Source organism: Lonchura striata, chromosome 5, assembly GCF_050655825.1.
Source record: "Lonchura striata isolate lonStrDom1 chromosome 5, ASM5065582v1, whole genome shotgun sequence".
Classification (NCBI taxonomy): Eukaryota; Metazoa; Chordata; class Aves; order Passeriformes; family Estrildidae; genus Lonchura; species Lonchura striata.
The window spans coordinates 29,694,922-29,722,174 of record NC_140707.1 but is presented as its reverse complement, the minus strand read 5'-3'; the positions used below and the strand labels follow the sequence as shown (position 1 = coordinate 29,722,174).

At 40.7% G+C, this 27,253-nt stretch overlaps 1 protein-coding gene and 1 long non-coding RNA gene across 10 annotated transcripts in view; one reads left to right on the top strand and one right to left on the bottom strand.

Moving 5' to 3' along the window:
- Window positions 1-578: 578 nt before the first annotated feature.
- KMT5B (lysine methyltransferase 5B) overlaps window positions 579-27,253 on the top strand; it is a 27,632-nt gene continuing 957 nt past the window's right edge. Inside the window, exons 1-11 of one of the 9 annotated variants that reach the window (XM_085581644.1) lie at window positions 618-1,193; window positions 5,668-5,790; window positions 7,883-8,119; window positions 8,748-8,895; window positions 18,023-18,188; window positions 19,169-19,278; window positions 20,986-21,152; window positions 21,802-21,821; window positions 21,980-22,116; window positions 23,867-24,063; window positions 25,405-27,253. The exon at window positions 25,405-27,253 is cut by the window's right edge and continues 957 nt beyond it. In XM_085581644.1, coding sequence (XP_085437770.1) covers window positions 7,966-8,119; window positions 8,748-8,895; window positions 18,023-18,188; window positions 19,169-19,278; window positions 20,986-21,152; window positions 21,802-21,821; window positions 21,980-22,116; window positions 23,867-24,063; window positions 25,405-26,870 — 2,565 coding nt within the window. In that variant the 5' untranslated portion in view covers window positions 618-1,193; window positions 5,668-5,790; window positions 7,883-7,965 and the 3' untranslated portion in view covers window positions 26,871-27,253. Of the gene's footprint in view, window positions 1,194-1,517; window positions 8,120-8,747; window positions 8,896-18,022; window positions 18,189-19,168; window positions 19,279-20,985; window positions 21,153-21,801; window positions 21,822-21,979; window positions 22,117-23,866; window positions 24,064-25,404 lie in introns of those variants that run through there. The other 8 variants (XM_085581645.1, XM_021555183.4, XM_085581643.1 and 5 more) reach the window with 8 other exon arrangements.
- Window positions 4,702-27,253, bottom strand: part of LOC116183749 (uncharacterized) — a 53,339-nt gene continuing 30,787 nt past the window's right edge. Inside the window, exon 2 of the long non-coding RNA XR_014955992.1 lies at window positions 4,702-27,253. This exon is cut by the window's right edge and continues 25,417 nt beyond it. This is a non-coding gene — a long non-coding RNA (uncharacterized LOC116183749).

The following is a 27,253-nucleotide window of genomic DNA, read 5'->3' as shown; positions in this document are numbered from 1 at the left end:
GGGCCGCGACCACCGCCCGCCGCTGCCCGGGGAGGGGAGGGCAGGGGCGTGCCGTCCCAGCCCCTCCGGCCCGCGGGGGCCATTTTTAAATGCCTCTGTCAGGCAGAGGCGCGGGGGGGAGCAGGTGCCGGAAGAGCTGAGTTTGCGATCCCACTCCCCTCTCAGGCGGGGCAGGGGGAGCTGTCGCCTCCCGGACCCCCGAGACCAGCACGGCAGGGGACCCGCGAGGCGGCACGAGGAGCCGCATCCCGGCTCCATCGCGGTGCGCGCCCCGCGGCGGGGAGTCCCCCGCGTTTAAAGGGCAGCACCGCGCGGAGGGATCCCGGAGCGGGACTTCTTCCCGCACACACGGCCGTGCGGGGCGGCCCGGGCCTCGTTCCCTCCCTCGGCGGGATCCCTCCGCCGCGCCGGCCGGTCATGGGCCCCGCGGCCGCCGCCGTCCCCGCTCCGCGGCCGGACGCGCTGCCCCGCCTGCCCCCGCGCCGCCCGCGGTGAAGCGGCGGCGGGAGGAGGCGGCGGCGCGGAGCGGCGCGGCTGGGGGCGGGCTGTGTTTCGCTGCGAGCGCTGTATCCTTCCGCGGCGGCGGGAGTGCGCGGCGGCGGCTGTCCGCGGTGTCCCTCCGCCGCCGGGAGCGCAGGGGCACTCGGCGTCTCCCCGGACGGGGCGAGGAGGTCGCGGGCTCCGCCGGGAGGAACAAGAAGAAACTTCGGGGCGCGGCGGCCAGCGCGGCGCTCGCCGGGCTTGGCAGGGCGGCGGAACGAGGGCTCCCCGCAGGGAAAGAGAAGAAGGACGAGGAAGCGGCGGCCGGCCCGCGCCGCCACCCCGCGGGGTCTCTGCGGGGGAGCCCGGGGGACTCTTTCTCGCGGGGTGCGGCGGAGGGATCTCCAGGCGGCTCTGCCCGCCGCCTCCCCCCTGCGCCGCTCGCCCCTCGGCGCCGCCATCTTGGATTTTAATCCGCCATTTTTTTTCCTCCCCCCACTTGGAATTATTTTTTATCACTATCGCCGCTTTTTTTTTTCTCCCCCCCTGCCTTAATTTTCCTCCTCACTCCGCCCCTCCCTGGCTTGGTCTTCACTTTCCCCCCTTCAGCTTCCTCCCTTCCCCCTCCCCCCCCCACCCTTGCCTTTGATGATTCATTTTCTCCCAGTGGCAGCGGGGGCAGCGCCGGCGGCGGGGGACCCCAGCGCGCGGCGGTGAGTTTGGGTCTCTGGGGAGGGTCTGTGCGTGCTCTGTGGGGCAGGGGAGGCGCCGAGGCCCTGAGGGGGCTGCGCCCCTGCGGGCGGGGGGGCCGCGAGGAGCCGCGCCCGGGGTCCGGCAGCGTGCGGGCCGCCGCGGGCAGGGCGGGGGCGGCCCTCGGGGCTCTGACAGCGGCGGGCGCCGCGGGGACCCGCGGGCGGAGGGGCGGCCGCGGGCGGGGCCGGGCCCCGGGCCGGGGGCGGCGGGGGCCGCGCGGGGCCGGGGCGCGCGGCGCCGGCGCGCGGAGAACGCCAGGGGGCGGCCGCGGGCGCGGGGGCGGCGCCGCCCGGGCCGGACCCGGTCCCGCTCCCCTTTCCGCCGGGCCGGCCCTGCGCTCGGACTCTCAGCCGCTTCCAGCAGCTCAGCGTCTGGGTCGGTGGTTTTAGTGACCCTCTCGGTTTGATGGAATGGCCGGACTAGTTGCCTTGGGGTGTTTTTTTGGTGTGATTTTTGGGTTACAGTTGGTTTTTGTGATTTTTCATCGGGGGATACATGCCATTAGGGAAGGAGTAAAAGGCACGTATTTGTCCAACATCTGTATGTGAAACTTTAAAGTGAAGTTACCTTAGACGTTACTCTCGGAAACGCGAAAACCGGTGAGTGAGAGGGAGAGTGCGTGGTGTTTTGTCAGGGTGTGTCACAGGCAGTGAGAACCTGAAGTGTAGAACTTTGTGGAGTTTCTGGTGCGTTAAATTCAACACGTCTCAGGAGAAGACGATAATCTTAAATTGTGCCGGGTGAGGTTTAGGTTGGACATCGAGAAGAATTTCTTCACAGAAGGGGTGATTAGACATTGGAATGGGCTGCTCAGGGAGGTGGTGGAGTCACCGTCCCTGGAGGTGTTTAAGGAAAGAATTGGACATGATAATTAGTGCCGTGGACTAGTTGAAAGGGTGGTGTTTAGTCACAGATTGGACTCGATGATCTCAGAGGTCTTTCTCAACCTGTTTGATTCTGTGATACGAGATGGCAAGATGATCAGTGTTCCTTAATGTAGCTATAGATACCTACTGGCAGGTTTTTATCAATGAGGATAAAATGTATTGTAGCATAAATTCTCATGGAGCCATGCCTTGTTTCCATGATCTGACCATTATAACTACATATGCAGCTGCTTCAATTTTCTTAATACTGAACTTTTCTCTTCAGTTCTCTGCTTTCTTCCTTGCAAGTAACAATATGGGAGGAAATCAAGGCTTACTTGGTTGAAAACTTGGATGTTACTGTTTCTTTATCAGGCTGTTTTCTTATTAGCACCAGATAGACACAGACATCTCTGCTTTATACCCACTGGAGCTCACAAACTGGAAATTCAGACTTATTTAAAGCAATAGCTTAATGTATTGCATATAAAATGAATGAGTGGGATGATGAATCCTTGTATACTCAGTAACAGGACAGATTAGGGCTCTTGAATGCTTTTTCTGCTCTGTTAGCACTATCCTATTCCAGGACTACACTTCCCAGTATGCTCTTCACTGCACACAGCACATGCTTAAGGCCCAAGTCTGTTGCCCAAGTCAGCATGGTACGCGTGAGGTGTGATGCCCTTGTGCCAAACCAGAGCTGTGGCTTGAAGATGCAAAGAAGTCCCAGCTTAAGTACTTACGTACCCCTGACCCTGTGTGTTCCCCCTGCCCCAGAACATCCACTCTTGTTTCAAGCCAGGCTCAGATTTGTCTGGTGACTCCCCTGATTCAGTGACCGAATTATTCGGGTCACTTTGCTCTGCATTTGTTTTGTTGGCACAGAGGGAAGATGCATGGATGAGCGCATAAGCAGTTGTGGGGGCAGAAACACTACTTTTGGAGTTACACTGGTTTGGAGTCTTCATTGGACTGTTTGACCCAGCATGGTGGGGCTGCCCCAAACTGAACCTGTGTAAGTCACATAGCTGCATACACACAGAGCTAATTTGGGTTATGGAGAAGTCCACGGAGCACCGGAATTGGTGGAAATGTTTGTGTGACTTGGCAAGTGGGAGGACGGAGGGTCTCCCTCTCCTGGAAGCAGCTGAGCTTTTATATTATCTCTATGACTGCTGAACAGTGGAGTTGTTGCAGTGACTTGGGGGAATCGCACAGGCTTTGGGCTGCTGTGCTCAGCCTCACCCTGAGAGAGCCCCCAGTGGAGGACATGGCAGGGCAGAGGAGGAGGAGCTGGAGCTGCTGTATAATTTGGTCTTTGACACTCATTTTGTGCTGGTACTGGATTGCTTCTGTGCCTGGATTAGTATCCAAATTGACACACAAAAATCATGTGGCTGCTCAAGAAAAAAGGGGAATGTACAGGCCGAGCTGTTGGTGAGAGACTGGAGCCTGGGTTTGGGTCAGTTTTGGATCCAGGTCTGCTCTCCCAAACTCCATCCTGGGGCTGCAGTTCTGCAACAGTCTGGACTGACCTGAGTCAGTTTTGATACAGTCTTACAGCCTCTCCCTGCCACTATTTATCCGCGTCCTATTCTGCACTGAGCTTATTCGCAGCACTAACTAACTGAAAAGAAACACTCAAAAAACATTTTTTGGGGGTCCAGTTTACTGAACCTCCAGATTCAGTAGTCTCAAGTCTTCTCAACAAAACTTGATTTTTCTGAATAGCTCCTTAAAGCTGTGCAAGTTTTCCTTCAGCTTTGATTTTGATCAGTCATTTTTATTCTGGTGATCCCATAGGAAAACTAGTTGCACAGTTTTGCTCTGCTCCCCAAATTCCACGGTCTGTTTACTTTTTGTAGGGTTATCAATAATGAAACCTTTGTTTTTTCTCTTGATACCTCTGATTTGTCCAGAAGAGCTGAGGCTGGGGTTTTGTTGGGGCTTTTTTGTGTCTTATATTTGCTTTAGGTCACTGTCTTGTTGAGGAAAACTTTCTTGGAGCTATTGTTAATTAAAATAAAAAAAAAAAAAAAAAAGGCAAGCCAAAATGTAGGTGTTTGAGTACTTAAAAATAATTATTTTAAAAATCTATAAACTATATTTTAAAGGAGGTCCATTGCTTGTCTGTACTAATTGTTTGTGCTTCGGTTGTTGAATGGTGCTTCTGAATGTTATTGACATGCAAATAATGCTCAGAAAGTGTTAATAGGTTTAATAAATTTAGAACCAAGTAAATGAAACTTGAATTTTCATTTTTAAGAGTACTGTTGTAATGAAATGCCCGATACCTCAGTGAAAGGTACCAAATGTAATTGAGCTATGTTTTGGTATTTGAGGAAATGTGCTTATCAAATTACCATAATAGAATTGCTAAAGGCAGTGTGATTTAAAGAGTAGTGATGTTATTAATAAAGGCTTAAAGCAGCGTTGTGGTCATTTATATTGAAATACAAAAGGTCCCTTGGAAACTTTAATTATGCTGGTAAACTTCACAGTTGTAGGTAAACCTCAAGTCCTTAGTGGTCCAGGTGTAGTGTTAGATTTTGATGGCAGAACTCTGTAGGAAGAGTTTTGAAGTATATAGTGGTGTAAGTATATTTGAGTGTTTTATTGAATGGGAAGATAGTATTCATCTCTGCCTTTTCTCCCTCAGTTCCTAAAGGACTTGTCAATATGAATCTGATGTAGAAAGCAGTGAGAACAAATCACATCAGAAGATATATTGAATACCACATTGATGGTTAGTGGTGCAGCTTTTGCTTCTTTCAGGTTTTCTGTTGGCATTATCTGCTGAGATGTTCATGGGAAAAGGAATCCTCACTGTTTCTGGCTTTTGGAAAAGCCAGAAACAGCTTTCCATGTCTGGAAAGCTGGCTTTGGGTAGTGGGAGGAGTCAGAGTCACAGAAATCAGGTTGGAAGGGACCTCAGTGGGTCCTCTGGCCCAACCTCCCTGCTCAGGCAGGGCCATCCCAGAGCACGTGGCACAGGACTGTGTCCAGACAGATCCTGAATAGCTGCAGTGAGGGAGACTCCACACCTTCTCTGGGCAGCCTGTTCCAGTGCTCAGTCCCCCACACAGTAAAGTTCTTCCTTATATTCATGTGGAATTTCTGTGCATCTGTTTCTGCACATTGCCTCTTGTCTATGGAGTAGTGGCTGAAGAAGCACACTTGCAGTCTTCAAGTTTGTCATTTGGCTGATACTGGAAAATAGAGGCAGCAGTAGACTGAGACAAAGGTTTTCTTGCTCATTGGGCTGAGGAGCCCAAACAAACAATGATTTTTTACCAGAATTGTGCTATGCACCATTAAATGGCCTGAATTTGCTTGAGGAGGACTTATGTTGCTGTCTGTATCAATCTCTTTTGGAGCAGAACAAAGTATTTTTTCTAATGTTTAGGACGGTTTGAGTATCATTCTGTGGCCACATTGCTTCTTACCTTTGCAGTTGTACCTTCCTTGTCATTGCTGTTATTGGTTAAGCAGAACATGTTAGCCCAGGCAGTACTCACCCTGCTCAAATGGCCCTTGTGAAAGATGGGTTTCCTTCTCCATGCAGAGAACGCCTTTCCTTCAGCCCACTCTGGCTGCTGTACCTGGTGATTGTCAGAAAATACCACAGTAAGCATTTCCCCCAGACTGCTGGATACAATACAGGATTCACCTACAGTCGGACGTCTTGGTAATTTCATTCACCTGTACTGCTTTTGAGCTGTAGCACAGCATGGACTTCAGTCCTGGTGTACAGACACCAAGACCGAATTTCATGTAAGCTTTTTATGTCGTTTATGTTCTAATGCTTTTCGCTACCAATGTTACAAAAACATGGCAGAATCAGGGTTAGTTATAGAACCCTGTAAAGTTAATAGGTTGAGAAGTAAGATAAAGTTGGAGAGTGGATTTGTCATTAAGTGTTTATGTCAGAGTCAGTGGCAGATCTTCACAGAGTTGCTCTTCTGACAGAATTTCAGGTAGGATGCTTAAAAAGGAAGTTTAAAGGGGTTGTTTGGTTGTTTTTTGAGGTTTTGTTTGGTTGGGGTTTTTTTTCAGATGTATGTTATCATAAACTTACATGTGTAGGTTATCAGGCAAGCTCGGTGAAATGGAAAAAAAAAGCCTATCCAAGGGTGTTTTGGCAGTACCTTGAAAAAGAGCTGGGTCTACCTATAGTTGAATGAATAGAATTAATCTTGGGGTTAAAGAAAGTCCCTTCTATTACTGGCAGCAAGAAAATTCTTTGTCCACTGAACCAATCTCAATTCTTTTTCTTGATATTGATGTAGTAATTGAGCCAGCTTTTGCTCAGTGTGATTCTGTTACACTTTGTTTATAGTCTTTACTGCCTTTCTGTAACAATTTTAAAAGGTTCTAAAACCTGTCAGTTGCTGGGTGATAAGTTCTAGTAAGATGCTTTTAGCCAATGAGTCTGTTAATATACAACACGCTTGTCTTTACTTTCCCTAATTTGCCTCAATTTTCTGCATCTTTGTAAATAACTTAATTACTAATCATCTGGCTATAAGTATTTCTTTAGGTAGTTGGATCACATAGGTGTCTAATAGAAATCTAGTCATTTACTTACTCTTACCTGATAAAAAGCAGAATTTCTACAAAAGACAGAATTTCAAACATCTATTAGTTTATTGTGACTTTCTTCCACCAGATTGAAATGTATGTTGCAATGGCCTGATACCGGCTGTGAGCAGAGCATTGGGTTTTTTTTATAAATACAGTAAAGTGAAAAGGCACAATTTATTTCTTTGTGAGGAAGCAGTAGGGAGGAGGGTGAATTAAAATCAAGAGAATTAATTCCTAATGTGTAAATGCAATTGTAAAATAATTGTGTAAATCAGATCGTATCCTGCAAGTTATACAGAGTGAGACACAACTGTGTACAAAAACATGATTAGCTTTCTTATAATTATGTATGCAAAAGACATTGAGACTTCAGACAAAAACTAGCAGTTGCTTTGCTAGACATTTGTGTACTGCAAAATTGCAACTCTACTTGTGACCCCACTTAGTATTGGCATGTTGAACCAGGTGTGTTGTGACTGGTTTGTTTTGTAATATAGAAAAGTAAGACTGGTAGCCTGGGTCCTCCAGGTCATCATTGAGGGTTTCTTGAGCTCTGATTTTTGAATAAAGATGTAACATCTTTCCCCGAACCTCATTGCAAAAATGTCTGTTTTCTGATTAGTTTTTTTCTTCTATTCTTCCAAACTCTGCTCATCTTTAGTTCTTGGAGGATGCATGTAAAATGGTCTTTGCTGTAGAGTTCCCAGTAAGTTCCGGGGTTTATGTATTAGGAGACAGAATCTCAATTGGATATGTATTTGAAAATACTCTGGGTCTGGAGTCACACAGCTCTGGACATGTTTACCCACATGTGCATATACTTCTACAGGTATATCTGTTGGTATAGTCCAGCTCTTAAAAATGAGCTGTCATTAGCAATTTATCAGCTCCAGAATTCTGTCCTTGCTGCCAGATGCCATTGTAAATTGTAGGACAGTACTTCACCTGTTCACAGTTCTGTGTACTGGTGCTAATGAACAGCTTTTCTTTCTTCCTGATGCAAATGCATATTGCTGTCTTTCCTCCCACCTTTCCCCACTTTTTCTTTGGAGGGGGTGGGGGTAAGGGTGTGTTTCAGTTCTCTTTTACTACTATTATTATTATTGTTGGGGCATTATTACTATTTTTTGTTAAACTTTGTGTCTTGAAAACAGTTTCCCAGTAAGTTCTAATCATGTTTGTTTTACTTCCAGTAGGACTTGGAACTGAATTTATTCATCCACTTCTCCAAGCCTTTTGAAAAGTGACTAAATGCAACTGAGTCAGATTGTCTGTGGGTATGAAGTGGCTGGGAGAATCCAAGAACATGGTAGTGAATGGCCGGAGAAGTGGAAGCAAGTCAACTAGTGACCACGCACAGACCAAATTGCAGCATGCAGGAAAGGAGAATCCAAAGACGGGCAAAAATGGAGTTGAGAGAAGATCAAGCAGATGTATGTACATGTTTCTGCTGCTTAGTGCTATGATTTACTTCCTAGTTTGCCAGCCAGGCTTCTGTCTTACCTTAATTCATGAGAGAGGTCTGCAGTCAGCATGGAGCTAACATCAGAAATATTAGTTATGTAGATATTTTCTGAATGTGTTAACTCCCTTCAGGAATATAGATTTCTTCAGATCACTTTAAAAGTCAAGTAAGAATAACTGGGTGTAAATTAATTTTGAACTTTTGTAATTATAAAATGCATGATTGGCACTAAGTGACAACTAGTATGATTTGAAGTGGATAATGTAATTTGAAGTACTTGCCCAGCTTTCAGTGAATACACATGTAGAAGTAAGCCCCATTTTTTAATCAAGTCACTTATATCGATAGCCACTCTGCAGTGGTTTTAAGGAATATGGATTCTTATTTTTGCTATTGGTCTGGGATGAAAGATTAAATGCAAATTAGTCCTTTATTCAGATGTCCTTTACAGTCCTTTATTCTGCTTCTCCAGGTACTTCATCATCAATTGTCCTGTATTTTTTGCCTCCAGCCTGTGTGTCTTGTCTGTCCCTAAATGTAGCTGGGCTTTATCATGTCCCTTAAAAGATATCTAATTTGTGCTCTCTTATTTGCAGGTAGTGGTGCTTCAGGATTTGAGGGACAAAGTCGTTATGTGCCTTCCTCTGGAATGTCTGCCAAGGAACTCTGTGAAAATGATGACCTAGCAACTAGTTTGGTTCTTGATCCCTATTTAGGTTTTCAGACACACAAAATGAATACTAGGTAACTTGTCTTTATTTTTCTAGAAAAGAATTCATCTTCTTAGTTGATGTAAATCAGCAAAAACATGGAATTTTGTGCATGTTATAACAAAGTGAAAGAATGCAAATTTGTGAGTAGCTTCTGTCTTTAAAAGGGTGTTGCATGTGAGTCTGGAGCTCAGCACTACAAATGCAGCTGCCCACAGTGCTCCATCATAGGGCTTTCCATTAGTCTTGTGTATTTGTGCTGTAGAACAGGTTGGTAATAGGCATCATTTTCTAGCTTAAACACTTAACTAATTGTAAGTTTGAAACCAGTAGTCATTTGAAATTATTCAAAGGCAGAAGCCGGTGTTTGTTAACTTTTCTGTTTATTCCATGTGCCTCGATGCTTTATTTCTCCTTCCTTATTCTTAAACATCAGAAGATGTAGCTCCTGAGCACTTCAGTGTTGGTGCTACTTGATCTGAAGTTCTTGCAGACCCCTGCTGAAGGAATTGCTACTCAGACTTGTCTGTGTGGATAAGATAAATGAGTGTGCCAGCTGGAAACTTGCTTCCCAGAGTTGCACCTACTTTTGCACTGTTACACATCTGTCTGAATGCTTTGATTGTGAATACTGTGGTCTCAGGGTTTAGCTGTTTGTGCTTCTCCCTCTGTTACCGATGTATCACTGATGATAACTGTGTTCTATAGATCTCTCTTAAGCTTGTCTGCATGCAAGATCTGTATTGATACCTTAATGAGGAAACTGTATATAAATTACAAGTTTCTAAGGACAGGAATTGTGTGCTTACTACTGTGCAATAATAAGAGCTGGAGTTTCCTGGCAGCACATCATGAGAAACAGACCCTCAGCCCTTCAAACTGTTGCTGTGACTATTTTTAAAGGACATTTCACCTGTGCAGCACAGTCACATAGACACAGTATCAGTTAAGCAAATTGTATGTATGCAACAAACTGCTTGAGTCAATAATGACTGCTAGATGAATTGGTGCTGTCACATTACATAAATAGCTGCTGGTATAGCCTGACAGTATCAGCTGCACATGAAATTGCAGCAGTGTGGTCCTAATAATTGTAAAGACTTACCCCAAAGAGATCTTTCCTTTTTGCTGGGGAGTGCAACATCCTCCTTTAAGAAGGATGTTGGAGTTTTTCCTGTTCCCTCCCTGCTATTGATTACAGTAGCACATTGTCCAGGTATGTATCCTTACAGTTCAGTCAGTTCAGTTTGAAGTGTCTTTGTATTTTCATTAGTTAATCAAGCTAAGAATATATGCTGAAATGAATTTTTTGTTCTGTTGCATGAACCTGTCTGCAGGTTATGCACAGGTTGTTAGGTCTTACACTTTTTGCTGTGGAAATGATATAGTTGTTGTTTAATGACTACATGGTTGTCATAGCTGGAGAAGCTACTTTTGTGAATGTTGTTTTATGTTGATAGGTTGTCAACTAAAATACTTATTTAATTACTATTTTGAACCAAAAGGCTACACACAAAGGCCATTATCATGTATTTCTTCCTTTCTCAGACTTGGAGAACAGTTACAGGCAGTCTTCAAGGACAGTAGTTAATAATCTTGGAGCACTATGGGAAATACTTAGGTGAGGCTTACATCTCCTATCAGATGTACACCTTCTCCCTCTATCATATTGTCCGATTGAGGAAGTTTCTGATGTTGTAATAATTAAAGTCCCAGGCATCAGCATAGTTCTTGATTATGTTTTGGGGGCAGTGATGACACCTCCTTGTTACTGTGGCTGTGATGCTTAGATTATCTTTTTCCATTTAGTAAACTGTAGTCTTTCTAAAACTCCTTACTGTTATTTTAATGGCTTTGAGGGAAGGTGGGGGGAAAGCAGGTGTGAAAAAACTATACTGCTTCCAAAATGCCAAGTGCCAGTACCCAAATATTACAATGTAGTAGAATTGAAGATTTGCAGCTTATGTTTGGGCATCTTCTGCTTCAGTGCCATGGAGTCATATTAGTTACGTAGTTTGTGTATGGAGATACACTTAAAATAAAACAGCCAGTTATGGTGGCAAGCAAAGATTTCCTGTTCCCTTGTTCTGATTTGTTTGAAGATGCCCTATGAAAGTGTCTGTGCCACTGTTCTGCTGTGCTGTGTTGGAAACATGTAAGAGATTTGTATTTTTGCAGCCCATTGTGAGTTGATGATCACTTACTGAAGTTCTTCCCCTTACCTTGGAAGCCAGGTCTGTACTTTTGTATGCCATGAGTGTCTTCTCTGTGAGCACTTTTTCTACTTAATTATTCCAGGTGAAGAGTTTGTAAATTTGATTTATCTAGAGTATTTTGATTAAAGAAAATACCCCTCATAGTAAAGTATCTAGGTTGATGTTGAAATTTACTTGTTTTCCATCGTCTTTATATTGAGTTAATAATCTTACAGTAGGATGCTAAGAACATGACTGTTACTTTACTTGCTGTGTTTTTGTGTTTTGGTTTGGAGGTTTTTTCTGAGTGTACAAAACTAAAGTCCTGCAGTTTGTGAATGCCCACCATCTTGGGAATAGGGTTGTTGGCTCTGTAAACTGTCAAATCAGGAATGTCTGAAAGAACTGAAGACTGTTTCTTAAAAGCTTACAACTGAATCCCCTAATGTGTTTGTCCAGTGTTCCTCTAAAATGTCTTGTCACTAGGGATTTGAAGGACAGTATAACAATGTAGCTCTGGAAATATCCTCAATGGCTTTACCCAAAAGTATTTTTTGCATCCACTTGGATTTCCAAGAGAAAGCAGGATGTTTTCACAGCTTCCAACCTTTTTTACAGGCCCAGTTGCCATTCTTTCCTCAATTTTGTAGCTCTTATCTCAACAGAAGAGCAGCTTAGCAGTTAATAAAAGAAACCCCATGTCTTAAAAAGTATGTTCTTGTCAAGTATTGCTGTTCTTAGAGATTTTGTTTCTTCTTGTACAAATCCTGTTATATCAGCCTTTGTTTGTCTGTTGTGGTAAAAACAAAACTCATTTTGCAAGCTACATTTCCTGGGTTGAAGGTTGACAAACACTTGAGATTAAAACTGACACTTGTAAAATGCTAAGTGAGTTCTTGCCTGTCTTGCCATCTCTTATTTTTGGGTGCTTTTCCCTAGGCTGAGCGCTGAATCTTAAAGTCATATGCCTTAGTGGCTAATCTGCTCTTCATGCTATCTTGCATATCAAAGTGTTACTGTTTAAACCTTAAGCCAGACTCCAGATCATGTTGCTGCTGTTAGCAGTCAGTGTTGTTTCCTGGGTCCCTAAAGCACCAGCATCATGCTAGGGAATACTGAGAGCACTTCCAGTGTGTCTCCAAATCTGCAGGTGGTTTAGGAAGTCAGATATGTTGTGGTCTGTTTGCTGCTTTTAGTGAAGTTACAAACAGGTGTATGGTGTGGGTGGTTTTGTGTGATTACATAGGACTAAAGGACAAAGCTTTAAGAATTTCCATGTTTTCCATTGGAAACATTAAGTGCTTGGGGATGATATGCAGGAAGCTGCTTCGTCCCTTAGAGTCACCACTAGGCAGTAGAGACAAAATGCACAAAGCAGTTTCATTGCATTTATGAGCCTGTGCTGAATCTCCTCTGCGTTCTTTAGGTCATTTCCGTATTATAATTGAAGGGTTCATTATTCATCTTGAGTGAGGTCTGGAGGCTGAAAAAGTGATGTGGGTTCTGCTAAATAAGATTATGTGGCCATACAGATCAGCTTCAGTGTTGTAGTGCTATGGAGATACTGGATTAAAGGTATACAACTCTTATGTAGTGATAACCTGTTTCAAAGTGAAACTTTTACATTCTTCAGACCTTGGTGTCTGTGTACGTCACAAAATTGTTTTGATTGGCTTTTGCATAAAATCAGATTTTTTAATTTTTTCTAGATTTTTTTTACTGATACCTTAATTCAGTAAAGTCCTTTACCTTGCTCCTGATTGTCTTCCTTCCTTGTATATAAATCACACAGTGATTACATTGGAACCAACTGTTTTGCTGTTCCTAAATGATTTGAATTTTAAAAAAAATCACTACCAAAAAAACACGCTAAACCATGCCCTGCCCCTCAAACCAATACCACCTTACTTTTACAGTTTTCTTATTTGTACTTTTAGCTTCAGCAAAAAGTTTTACATCTTCAAAACATGGAATGGCTTGCATCCATTGGTCATGTTACCTGCTGAATTAAATTTACGATTTGGAGTGTCAGAATAGGATTAGAGGCAAGTGTTAGGTTGTTGATTTGGGGGGTTTCTTGTGTCCCCCATATTTATTTTTTAAAAGTACTTCTTTGATAAATTGTGAGAATTTTATTTATTTCTATTCTCAACTATATTGGTGTTACGACCGCACTGGTGTGTATTTAGTGTCAGTTCAAGACATTTAAGTAATGTGGATTACTTTCTTCATTAAAAGTGCTGTTTTGAATTTGGCCTTTAAAGAACTTTAGTTTTTTTCTGTATGAAAACAATGGCAATAAATGCTGAACAAGTTGATCATAACTTGTATAATTAATTTTGAGGAAAAAATACACTACAGGGTTGGGCAGGGAGGAAGCCAAAATGTATGTTAATTAAGTTGTTTATGCTTATTTTAAATAGATGATTTTCAACTCTTGTTCTGCTGTCTTGAATGCTTAACAGGCTTGTAGTTTCAGATTAGTGCTCAATCTCTGGTACTAGGTGAGCATAAACTTGCTGTTTTCCAGAGCAGCTTAAACAGAAATACCATCCAGACAAGGTGCCTGTTGTTAAAAGGCTAATGGGTTGATTTGGTTTTGATAAATTCACTCTTCTTGTTGTTCCCTAGTCAGAAGTTGAGAAACAAGGTTTGGAAGTTAAACTCTTTATCATGCACTGGTTTGCTGTGTGGAGTTCCATACTGGATCTCTTGCAGGATCAATTTATCCTTTTTGTTCAAACTCACTGCTCTCAGTGACTGAAACTGAGCAAGGTACTGTGCTTCTGAACTTACCAGAAACTCTCCTTTAACTTCCTTTATAGGCAAGCATCTCACTGACCTTTGGCTTTATACCTTGGAGTTCCAAGAGTCTTTAAGTACTCCTGAGGTAAGAGAAACTGGAGAGAGAAAGAGCTTTGCTTCCCCAAGCCATTTTCCTACGTCTTCCTTGTTGAGACCATGTCAGTTTGCCCTTAATTGGGATGAGATCATCTTCTATCTGATTTTGAAACTGTAGTAGCCACACCTTTATCAGATCTTGTTGACTACTAAAAAAAAAGTATTTTCTAGGGAAGTGTGAAAAGTTTCTGTTCTGCAGGTTGTCAGGAAGAAGGGCTGATACTATTTCTTTAAAGATTCTGTTGTATCTGAGGTTTTCATTCTTTGCTCACTTCTAACACCTGAGTGTCTTGCAGCAATCTTCCTGTCCCATGAGACCTGAGCTGTGAAGCTGCTTGTAGATTCTGTGCCTGTGAGCAGATTCAAACACCAATGTGTCTTGTTCAGTTTCCATGATAGAATTTAATAAGCGTACTGTTCAGAGGAGGAAACCAAAAGTCTGGATAAACAATTCTGATTTTAATTGCCTTTTTTTTTCAGAGACTGGGTTGGCTGGTTTGTTCTGTTGGTTTCCTTGTGCTCTTTCTATCTCTCTTCTTTGAACTAGTTACTTGTTTTACTGATACTTAAAAGTTAGTTTCTTTGGTTCATTTTATATGTATACATTTAGCTGTGGGGCCTTTTCGGGCTCTCTTCATGGTGGAGGCTCAGAAACAGTGTGTAGATTCTTCCAGCAGATGTGTAGGTTTTTGGGGGTTTTTTTGATCTCATGTGTAAATGTGGAAGCCATGTAACACCAAAATGGTAGTATGCAAGGTTGCTTCTCAAAATCAATTAGCATTTTGGTTGAAAAAAAAAATGAATAAACTAATTAATTACACTCCTGGGACAAGTGAGGTATCTATCAGCAGACCCAAATTCTTCAGGAACATTGGACTTCTAGGCTTTCTTGGCTTCTTCAGTGTCTCAAATGAGAAGGTACTTTTTAAAGTATATATGAAGATTCACCTGTGAAAGACTAAAGCTTTCATGAGGAGTCTGGACTGTAGTATTCTGAATTTGTTTATAAACTTCATATGCTCTCAGTGCAATTTACATGTGCTGTTGAACTGTGAACAGCCCTCTAACTCAGGCTCAGGGTGCACAGTGTCATTCTGTTTCATCTGTTTGGGAAGCCTTGGAGTGAAGTGTTGAACATAATGTTGGTTTCCAGCATCTTTTTATGCACTTGTGGATACTTCTTGCTTGTTTGGATTCCTGTTTGTCTTTTCTCATTATCTCTGTCTTGTCACGATTTAAGAACAACATTTTGATAGAGGTGCTGCAGAGAGTCCTTAGTATTAATTTTTGAGCCTCTGGGTGCAGAGTCATGTTCTTTGAAAAACCCAGTTCCCATTTGGAATACTGTCATGCAGTCCAGCATTCATCTGACCTTGTAATGTCTTGGGGGTTTTACAATCTCTTCTTGTTTCCAGCCATGTTTTTGGTCCTTGAAGGGCTTAGGCATACACTAAATATTTTACTTTGTATGAATGGTGTTACAAAAGTTTCTGCTAATCACTTAAATGAATTCCACCAGCAGTGTGGTGCCTGAGACAAGAATCCATAGAGACACCTGCTGAATGTGATCCAGGGAGGTATGCCAGTGACTTTCAAGGGCTGGGGCGAGGTTCCAAGATACCTAAGGTCAGGTAGACATCGAGTCAGCCTCTGAGAATAATGTGTTGTGAAACACCTAAAATACAAGCACTTGGGGCTGTAGAATGTGCTTTGAATTGCCAGAAAATGTAGGGTATTGATTCTTTTTCTGTAGGTCTTGAGAGCTGCTGTTAAGCTTAGGATCTTCCATCCTTTTGTATCTGTATTTCTTTTCCTCACTGGTGGTTCAGTTGGAATACTGCTTTCTTAATATTTGAAGCCTTTTGATGATAAATAAGTATTATGATGTCTGTCAGCACATATATTGCTTGTCTCGGGTGTTAATGCAATTTTGCTTATGGTGGCTTTTCTACCTATCTGTGCTCCTGCAGGTCACTTAGCTAAAAAATGGTGTATTTCAACATGTAAATACAGTGTAAGGGAGAGGGCAGTCATTCATGTAGCCCAGCAAAAACAGACATAGCTGAAGACCAATTTTATCTGGAAATCCTGTGGGTTTTTCCCTTATGTGATGTTTGCAGAAAGAGGTGTAAGCAACATATTACCGTTACTCATTTGTGGAAATTGGTGAGCTCTCTAGTTCTCCTTGTGTAAGTTCAGTTAGCTCCTTGCTGGGAAAGTTGTTTCTGGTTGAAACTGAAAGTGAATGCCAAGTCCTGTTCTGAAACTAGTCAGGTTCAGTTTAGACTGTGTGATTTTAAATTCCCTTCATGTAGAGGAAATTCTGTGAGTTATGACTATCAAATCTGGGCAAAGTCTTTCTGGTTTTGGGAGAGCAGAGATATTTTTATGTGTGACTGGCAAGTTGAGGAAGACTTTGGTGTGCTGTAGAACAAAAATAATGGTTCTGTCATCTGTAGTCTGAGAGGAGTTTTCTTGCATGGTAAGGTCTCTTATTAGGTAGTTAGCTTTTTGGGGTGACAATACAAGTATATTCTTTAATAAAGAACTTGATTTGAAACTTTGTGGCATGGTGTGTGCTACAGTTGTAAGCAGGCATCTGTTTCTTGACTGATTCCTGCTGTCATGTTCAATGTCATATCCCAGCCAGAAGAGAACTGAACCTGATGTCTGCTCAGAACTCCTTACTGTGCTATGTCCTCTGAAAGCCCACAGGTTTATGTTGATAAATTTTGCTGGATTCAAAAAGGTGTAAAAGTGTGCTTAAGTTATTATGTCACAAGAAGTTTTTCAGATGGAGATTTGAGAAATTTATACAAGCAGTAGCATGAAACGCTGATAACCTGCTGAAAGTGATTCTGCTCTTAGGAGATCTGTCTTCATTGTATCAGGTGCATAAATACAGCATCTTCCTTCTAAGGAAGGAAATTGAATCCTCATGGTTGTTGCTTATTTCTGATTAGACTTTGAGTATTTTATGAAGTGAAACAAAATCAGGAGGTAACACTTTTTTGTCTCCTTTATACAAGTGGCATGGAAGAGGCAAATCTTACATGGTCATTTAAAATAAGTTACTTGCAACATTCAGCGTTCTAAGGTGATAATAAGCCAGTTCATATGAAGATTTAAAAAACAGGGTATCAGTGAGGAAGTTGAGGTTTACTTCCATCAATTTCAAGAATTTCCCCCCCACACCTTGTTTACTTTTGTAATGAAATACAGATTTCATTTGGCAAGTAAGAGGAAATAAAATCAGAATAGTAATGCACTTCCAGCAACAAGTAACAGGACTTACTCTTACACATGTGCTGAAAAGTTCTTAGTTTGTTTAGCACTTCTGTCATACTGTGTGTAAGCAGAACAGATGTAAAAAGAGCTGCAGAAAATTCTTTCTCATGATCCTGGGAAATTTTTAGCTTTGTGAAGAGTCCCCTGGGGTGTGGCACGCGTTTAAAAATACCCACACCCCACCTCTGCCCCAAAGCAGAGCATATATGGGTATGAGCTCAGTCAAAGGCAATGTATAGGGATTTGGCAAAATCTCTTAAGTGCTGCTTTCTCTCGGTGGTTTTGCAGCTCCAAAGTGGAGCTTCCACTTCTGGCAGTCATGCAGGATTTTTTTCTGCTACTTTTTCCCACTGAAGATATAAAGGGTAGTTTTTCTTAAATCTAAAGCTTTGAGAAGAAGGCAGAATTCTCTGCTAATGTACAGGTGTTTGTTTTCATATTTACATGCCCAAGAGTTCCTGTTTGGGGGGAAAAATTCTTACAATTGCACTAACTTTTGGAACCTTAATCTTCCACAGATACAGCATCTGCTATGTGTTAGTATTTGTAGATACTTCTTGTGTTTTATATGAATGCACATGTTAAGTCTGCAATCCACATAAACCCATGTAGTGAATTTATCAGTATAAAAAGGCTTTGGATTTGGCAAAAGTTGGTCAGTGTTTTATGCAGGAAGTTAAACATTTCTATGGGTAGCATAAAGAACTGTGTGCTGTAACTGAGGAAGAATTGAGAATGACTGATGGTGGACTGGAATAGCTTTATTTTTTATTTCAGATTTCGACCTATTAAAGGAAGGCAAGAAGAACTCAAAGAGGTGATTGAACGTTTTAAGAAAGATGAGCACTTAGAAAAAGCCTTCAAGTCCTTGACGTCAGGTGACTGGGCCCGGCACTATTTTCTTAACAAGAACAAAATGCAGGAAAGGTTGTTCAAGGAACATGTAGGTGTATTTGTAATTAATGTGCTTTTTCAGATGGGTGAAAGGCAAAGAAAAAGTAAAAATTTATTAAGAATGTAGCAGTAATAAAGCAATTGACTGCTCTGTTATATGTTGTTTTACTGTTTTTTTAAGAGAAACTTCCTTTGTTTTTTAAAGCCTAACTAGACACACCCTTCCTTTTTTTTTTCTTGTTAACCTGCATTACCTTTTATTAATAGAGTGTAGAAAGGAAGGGGTTTTTTCCCCTTCATAATTTGTTTGTATTGTGGTTTGTTTGGGGGGGTTTGTGTTTGTTTTAGGTTTTTTTTTACTAACAACTGTTGTAATTCAAATTGGGTGACAAAGGAAGATAAGGGTAAAGGGAGTAGCCTTGTTACCTCAAAATGCCCCAGTTGTTATGGGTATAGGGGCTATACCCATAAGGGTATAGGGGCTATACCTATAAGGATTGTTCCTCCTCCAATTCCCAGGCCCCAAATCCATTTTGTATGTAGCATAACAGTTTTTGATTCTCAAAGTTCAAAGCCAAAAAAATCATAATACTGTTTACTTAAAAAAAAAAGATGCTTCTTCAGGATTTAATCTATTGTTTCCGGCTACAACCAAAAAGAATGTGGCCTACTTTAAAATTACCAAATCTAGTAATGCAAGAAAGAGTTAGCAGAAGAAGTTCTGCTTTGTTACAGTGATTTCATTAGTTGGACCAATTTTGTATCACTCCAGGTATCTTTGATTATCCAAAGAGTTTAAGAAAATTAAAGATACCTGTGTGAGGATTCCTACAAGTCACTGTGAAGAAATAAGATCAACATAATATGGATATCTTAAATGCATAGAAACTCATTTCAGCAGATAGCATCCTGCTTCAGTATCCATGTTGTGTGTGGTTTTGTACTGTTCACTTTCATTATTTATATAAGAAGTTCCTCACTGCTTCCATTTTGTCTGTAACAGACAAGTACTGCGTTTTTTCATTGCAGGTATTTATTTATTTACGAATGTTTGCAACTGACAGTGGGTTTGAGATACTGCCTTGTAATCGGTATTCTTCTGAGCAAAATGGAGCCAAAATTGTTGCAACAAAAGAATGGTAAGAAATACAGTTTACTGTTGTGTTCTGTTTCTGTCAATCATTTGAAAGAATCTATAAAATTATATTAAAAAGTGTGGTTTAGAATTAAAACTGCAACCAGTGAAATGGCTATTTGTATTGTTACTTGAAAATTTAATTTTCTCTCTGTTTTTGCTAAGTACATAATACAGGATCCATGCCTCTGGAAGGTAGTCCTATGTATGTTTGGATTTATGCATATAGTCTTCATTATACTTTTTTTTTTTTAATCTTGTTTTCAGTCAGTTTTTCTCTACTCAGGAGCTGTTAGACTTCCACAAGAAACATGACATTATGGCAGATTTTTTATACAGCAAATAACTGGGGAAAATGAGGTTTTTGCCTTTTTTAAACGGGTGTTGTTTGTGTATTTTGATTGTGCAAGATGAATCTCTCCTGGAAGCACAAGGCTGGAACCCCAGTGTGCCCCATCTCATTCTGGCACATCTGAGTTTCATTATAAGCATGTGTGTGACAGCACCAGCAGATTTTACCTTAATTCAGATTTTAAAATCACTTCAAATGTAGACACCAATTGTATGAGGTACATACAATTCCATAACACGTGGAGGTTATGTTTGTTCACATTGGGATTGAGTGGCCAGACATCCTGCTAGTGGCAACACAATCTCCACCTGTTGTAGAGGAAGCTTTAAATACACTGAGGACAGTTTCCAGCTCTTCATGACCAGAGCTGAGAGTTCCACAATCCTGATACAACCCAAAAAATACTGATTGGGTTTTGGGGTTTTTTGGGTTGGTTTATTTGTTTGGGGTTGTTTTTGTTGTTGTTGCTGTTGTTTGAATTCACCCCTTGGCTGATTCTTTGGGGTAGAAGCTTTGCATGTGGTTGTTTTGAAAGCAGCCTGAGAAGTGAGCAAGACAGGTGGGCTACATCTTAACCCTGCTGATACCTGGAAACGTATCAGGACTCCAAACTAGAGATTAGAGTTCTCAGCACTCTCTGTCAAAGGAGAAATTTGCTCTTAAACGGCTTCGCTTTTAGTTCGTGTCCTTCCTATACCTTTAGTATCTCCATGGTCATCTCTGTCAGAGTAATGTGGAATGGCCACTCTGAAGAGCAGTGGAAACAACGCCCACAAGAAAATGAAACTCTGTGCTCCTACTAGGCTGAGCATTCAGTGCCTCTGCACTGCTCTAGTCATGATGGCATATTGGCTGTCTGCACACAAAGGCTTCATGGTTTTGTTGATTTTTTTAAGTGTCATTCACCCTCCTCATTCAAGGACCAGCTTCATGCTGAAGAACTAGTCATGAGTGAGGAAAACATCTTGCTTGAATTCCAGCCTTTGTTGGAGTCACTTCTGGGCCTTATTTAAAAAGCTGTGGAGCTGTAAGCATTTTCATTTTGCTGGGTTTTCCTGGTCACAGGATGAAGTTTAGGAAACACAAGCAAGAGCAGCTGGAGGAAGTCAAAATTTCTCAAGTGGTGATGGGGAGGGAGTGTACACAAATGAAAAGATCTTGCTTTTGGTTTTAACAATTTCAGAAACTGAAGTAATCAACTCTTACAAGAAGCCTCAGGAAATTGTAGAAACAATGGTTGTAATTGTTTCTGATGTCAGATTTGATGTAATTGATTCTATAACAACTTTTCTTTCTGTGAAATTATTTTGTAATTTTGGCACATGTAGTCTTATTTCTGTTAATCTTTTTCCATTAAAGGAAACGAAATGATAAAATAGAATTACTTGTGGGCTGTATTGCTGAACTATCAGAAATGGAAGAAAACATGCTGCTGAGACATGGGGAAAATGATTTCAGTGTCATGTATTCCACACGAAAAAACTGTGCACAACTATGGCTTGGTCCTGCTGCATTTATCAATCATGGTGAGTAGTAAGTATACGAAGCATGTTGAAGAGCATGAGAAATTCAGAAGTGTTGAATGTGAGCCAAACAGCACAAGAACTTGGAGAAAAATGTCTGAATCTGGAATAGTATATTAATGTAGGACAAAATCATATTGGGGTTTTCCCAGCCAGAGCTAATCATCTTTGAAACTCAGAGATGGCTCTAGGAAGCGATGCTGTTTTCCTTGAAAGAGACTTTGGAACTAGCAGCTAAATTAGTGGAGCATATTTTGGGTTACCTTGAATTCCTTATGAACTCAGTCAACAGTAACACCTTCATTAGGTGAACTTCTTATGGCTCTTTGACCTTTTGCAGAAGTTTAGCTGATTGTGTTGTATTTGTGTACCAAAGGAAGAGCAGGTAGGATTGAAGATGAAACTGCTTACCCTAAAGAGGAGGGAAACTGGACATTTGTAATAGCATAGGCAAGAGCTCAGAAATGCAGCTATACCAAAGCAGGAGTCTTTTGATGTATGGCTTTGTGCATTACTAACTTAATTCCCAGTATTTAGTTGAGATTCTGCAGTCTTTGAAGTCAAAGTGAATCCTTATTTTAGATATCTACAACTATTCATGTTTCAGGTCTTATCCACAGTTAATTGACTTTATCTTTTGGACCTTTTTCAGATTGCAGACCTAACTGTAAGGTAAGCAAGAAATTATAAATAAATAAAGTACCCCACTTTTTATTTCTTTGTCCTTCCAACTTTTCTTCCCCAATTATGTTACTTTTATTTCTTACTCAGATACTGTGCTGCCTTAATGATTAACCTTTTTTTTCCCTTCCTGTCATCTGCTTCTCCAGTTCGTATCAACAGGCAGAGATACAGCATGTGTGAAAGCTCTAAGAGATATTGAACCTGGAGAAGAAATCTCTTGTTACTACGGAGATGGGTTTTTTGGAGAAAATAATGAATACTGCGAATGTTACACCTGTGAAAGGTATGCATTGATGTAAATGGCTTTCAAATGGAATTGGGCATATTCATGATCTATTTTGTGAAACTGAAAGTCCTTTATTATGAGTAATCAGATTTTTGGACACAAAATTATTGCTTCCTACCTGTTTGCTATAATGATTTTTCTGTGTTGTTACAGAATGGTGATGATTCCTGAGAACTCTGTGTTCTCTTAATCTGTTGATCCTCCATTCTGGAGATTAGCCCAAAATGAGACACAACAAAACAGGGGTGTAGATTCTTAAAAATATTTGTACCGAATAAAGTAGAATTGGAAGGAAAAGCAGTTGCAGCTTCTACAAGACCATTGTGAACTGACCCCCAACTTTTGCTCTTCTTTGCATTTGATAAAGCAAATTCCATTAATGTTTTATTTGTGGAGATGAAGTTCTCTTTTGCTGGGAATGGGCAAAGTAGTTTTTCACCCAGTGTTGTTAGAGCTTGGGGGTTTGTGTATTCGTAATTATCTACTGGTTTGGACTGTATTTGTTTCTCTCTGTCCCTCATTCAATATTAGTTTTTCGCATGTGCTGCCCCAACCTGGTTTCTTCACATGAGCTGAAAGAATTCCATAGTTGATTTTTGCCATGTTGAAACTTCTCACTGTGAGCAGGGAGGCTCAGCATCATCTGAGAGAGCTTCACTCAGTTGCAAGAGGAGCTGCACAGAACTCACTGTTCTGTTTGATCTAACTGTAGGAGGGAAGACCCTATAAAGGACAAAATACTGCTCATATTGAGGAATAGCTTAGTGCACCTGCATATAAATAGTTTAATAATCCTACTTTCATTTTTATTGGCTACTTTGGTCACTAACAAATCTTGAAATTAAAGGGAAAACACTCTAGCATGGACCTCCAAGCTCATGTGATGTCAGATCATTCCAAGTGAAGGATGCAATCTCAGACTATCTTGAGAGCTGCTAGTAAAAAATGTACTTCCATCCTGGAGACTGTAAAGTGTTGAATAACTAGATACTAGAATTGTTCTTGCCTTGTGACATGGAGCAGTGTGGGGTTTTTCTCAAGTTCTTTTGATCATTGATTTCAGTGTAATATGGGCATACTTTCTTTTTAAGGACAAACTAGTTTTCTGTGTCTGAACGTTTTCATTAACTTGTTGGTTTTGCATTTTAAGTACATGAAAGTGTTACTTTTTAAATCTAATGTTTGAGTCATTTTAGCTTTGGGAATCTACTTTTCAATTACAAAGCGGTAGTAGAGGCAGTCAAATAGATAATACTTTATTTTGGGAGGAGTTAGTGAGGACTCATTTTGTGCTTGTTTCAAGACTGATGAGGCAACAGTCACTTTGTATACCACAAAAAATTAATAATTAAGTGTGTCAATTTTAACTAAGCTGTAAAGAGTGTTAATTTGCAATGTTAAAATGCTGGGATCTAAGGATCTGTGGGTATGTTTGGAGCAGTGGTAGATTTGGTGCAGTACAATTTGTTCCAAGCCTCGACAAGTCATCACCAGGAAGATTTGCATCTCTCTACATATGTCTATGTACTCTTCCTAGTGATCCTGCTGTTCTTGCTGGCCAGCTGAGACATTTAGGCACCCAGGATGACAGGTAGAGGACAAAACAGCCCACAAAATAGTAACAAGTTCTGTGGCTATTGGTATTGTTGATCCAGATACACCTGGGATCCAAACTACTGCATATGAAACAAAGCTCTAAGTTTACATTAAGATTTCTTAATACCTTGTGTCCTCTTTTTATTTGTAGACGTGGAACTGGTGCTTTTAAATCAAGAGTGGGATTGCCAGCACCTACTCCTGTGATTAACAGTAAATATGGACTGAGAGAAACAGACAAACGATTGAACAGACTTAAAAAGTTGGGTGACAGCAGCAAGAATTCAGATAGCCAGTCCGTCAGTTCTAACACTGATGCAGATACCACTCAGGAAAAAGGTAATGCAAGTAAGTAAGGAGAAGAGCTTAGAGTCATTTAAAGGCGTCACAAAAACATGGAAAACTTTCACAGTGATGGAATTCCTCTCTAAGTGTTGAAATGCTTTTCACATACTGGTCATTAAAACTTAATTTATTCAGGAATCTGAAGGTAATTTAAACAGCAAATTCATGGGTTTCCACAAGTGTTTGAAGAACAATAGGTGGTATGTTATTCTTTTGTTTTCCTTTTTTTAATATCAAAAGCAAATTTATAAACATGGCAGTTAAAATCCTGCCAATAATTTCTGTATTTCAAAATACAATAAAGTACCACAGGCAATAGTAGGGTTTAGGAAAGAAAACTTACATAGTTTGAATTCTTAGGAAAAGAATTTCTAAATAAATACTCCTAGTAGGTATTATTAAACAAATAGTTGTTTCCTTTAGAGGTCTTTTAAATTGGGCAGTTCTTCTCTTTCCACATCCAGAACTGATTGTTCAGACACCTCTTGTGCAGTGAAAGTGCACAGTTAGTAATTTCAGAAGAAATTGGAAGGCATTTTTCTTTGTAATCTTCCTGCAAGACTTCTCTCCATGGAGTAGGGAGTATGATTTATTTGCTTTCCTCACTTCCCCATCTCCACCAACCTCAGTATGGGCAAAATACAAATTATTTAAACTTTGATTTAACTGGTAAACAGATTTGGAGCTATGTAAAACACTGTGGTTCCATCTGTCTCCTGTTTGCTGCTGTGATAGTAAAGAAATGAAATGCAAAAAAACCATAAAAACCCAACCAACCAATGAAAAAAAAAACTTTAAAAAATGTCCCCAAATCTTTTTATTATTTCTGATTACCAGTATTTAGAGTTGCACCTCTGTTAAGCAGACAAAACTCCTTTGCATGCCACAGTAGGCAGTAGTTTCACCTGAAGCTGAAACCATTACATTAGATAAAGGTGTTTGGGGTTTTTTGTTCTTTCTCCATTAAAAAAACCCTGGAGATAATACTAGATCATGCTAACCATCAGGTTTTACTGGAATAATACTCAGCAAAAGCTGTGAATAATGTCAAATAGATTTTTTTTTTTCACTTGGTAGAAGAAGAAATTAAGTGAAAACACAGCTTAGTATACTGGTGGTAGGTAGGGGGAAGTGTATCTAGAAATGTTGATGTACTTGTGGCCTGTTTGGCAATTCCTTTCATGTGCTGAGTTGCACATTAAGCAGTCTCATTCCTTACTACATACTATCTTGTCTCATGGATTAGTTGGAGGTGCCTCAAATAAATGAAATAACTGCAGTATTTGGGAGTGGGAAATTCAAGTTATAGTAGTGTCATAACAAAACTGCTTTTTTCTTTTTCAGCTAACAGAAAATCTTCAATTGGTGTAAAAAAGAACAGCAAAAATAGAACATTAACCAGACAGTCTATATCAAGAATTCCAGCATCATCAAACTCTACCTCATCTAAACTAACTCATATAAATAATTCCAGGGTACCAAAGAGACTGAAAAAGCCTGCAAAGCCTTTACTTTCAAAGATAAAGTTGAGAAATCAGTGCAAAAGGCCAGAGCAAAAGAATGCTTCTCGAAAGCTTGAAGTGGGAAATTTAGTTCTCAAAGAGCCTAAAGTAGTTTTGTATAAAAACTTGCCCATTAAAAAGGATAAAGAATTGGAGGGACCAGTCAAAGTTGCAGTCTCTAGCGGATGCTTAACGAGGCATGCAGCAAGAGAACATAAACTGAATTCTGTGAAAGGTGCTTATGAGCATGGTGGTATTGCACCCTGCACATACATCACGAGGAGGTCCATGAGAACAAGGATGAGTTTGAAGGAGACCTCTGACACAAAGCTTGAACCAAATACATTGGATAGCTATCAGAGTAACTTGACTGGAACACAATCGGACATTGCAGAGCAGCAGTCTCGTGCACTAAACAACAGCAATGTGGCTCATGGACCATCACATAAAGGAGAGGGTCGGTGCCAGAAAAGTGATGCAGGCACATCAAAAAAGAAATCTCGACAAGGAAAGCTTGTGAAACCATCTTCAAAGACAGAGGAAAATGATACTATGCACAACACGCCTGTGAAGGATGAAGTACCAGATCTGATTAGTTCTCATTCAGAACTTGAAGAGAGGAATAATGTGGTGGACACACCTGTTGGCTTTAAAGACTGTGTCCCTGGATCTGGTGGCTGCTCTGTAACAACTGACAATTTTAAAGCAAAAGACAGCTTTAGAACTGCAAAAAGTAAAAAGAAAAGACGAATCACGAGGTATGATGCACAACTTATCCTTGAAAATAGCTCTGGGATCCCTAAACTGACTCTTCGTAGGCGCCATGATAGCAGTAGCAAGGCAAATGATCAAGAGAGCGATGGAATGAATTCTTCAAAAATAAGCATAAAATTAAGTAAAGACCATGAAAAAGATAATAATTTATATGTAGCAAAGCTAAATAATGGGTTTAACTCAGGATCAGGCAATAGTTCAACAAAACTAAAAATACAGCTAAAACGAGAGGACGAAAACAGAGGTGCATATCCGGAGGACCTTCATGAAAATGGTGTGTGTTGTAGTGAAACTCTCTCCCTTTTGGAGTCAAGAATGGAAGTAGATGATTATGGTCACTATGAAGAGGAAACAGCAGATGAATCTTCATCAGAAGAGGATGATGAAGAGGAAGATGACTATGATGATGAATTTGATGACTTTATTCCTCTTCCTCCAGCGAAGAGATTAAGGCTTATTGTTGGCAAGGATTCAATAGATATTGATATTTCTTCCAGGAGGAGAGAAGATCAGTCTTTAAGGCTCAATGCATAAGCTTATAGGTCTTAAACTGACCTGTATGTTGTTTCTAAAAAAAAAAAAATAATTAAAAAAAAATAATAGAAAACCCAACAAAAATTCCATTTGATTATTCCTCAACTAAAGAACTTTCTGAAAAACTTAGTGGCAGCACTTCTTTATTCACTTATCAGCGTAATATTGTAGAAAGTGTACAGCATACTGACTCTTCTTAAGTCTGATTTGTGCAGATTTTTATTGTACTTTTTAATAGCCTTCTTATGTGCAATTCCAAGTTAGAGGTAATGCTCTGTTGTAAAATAAAGGCTCAAGCAAAGTTACGAAATTGCATCAGATCTTTCCATGCAGGACAATGAGAATACAGTGTGGCTACAGAGTTATTTTTGATCAGTAGGAGC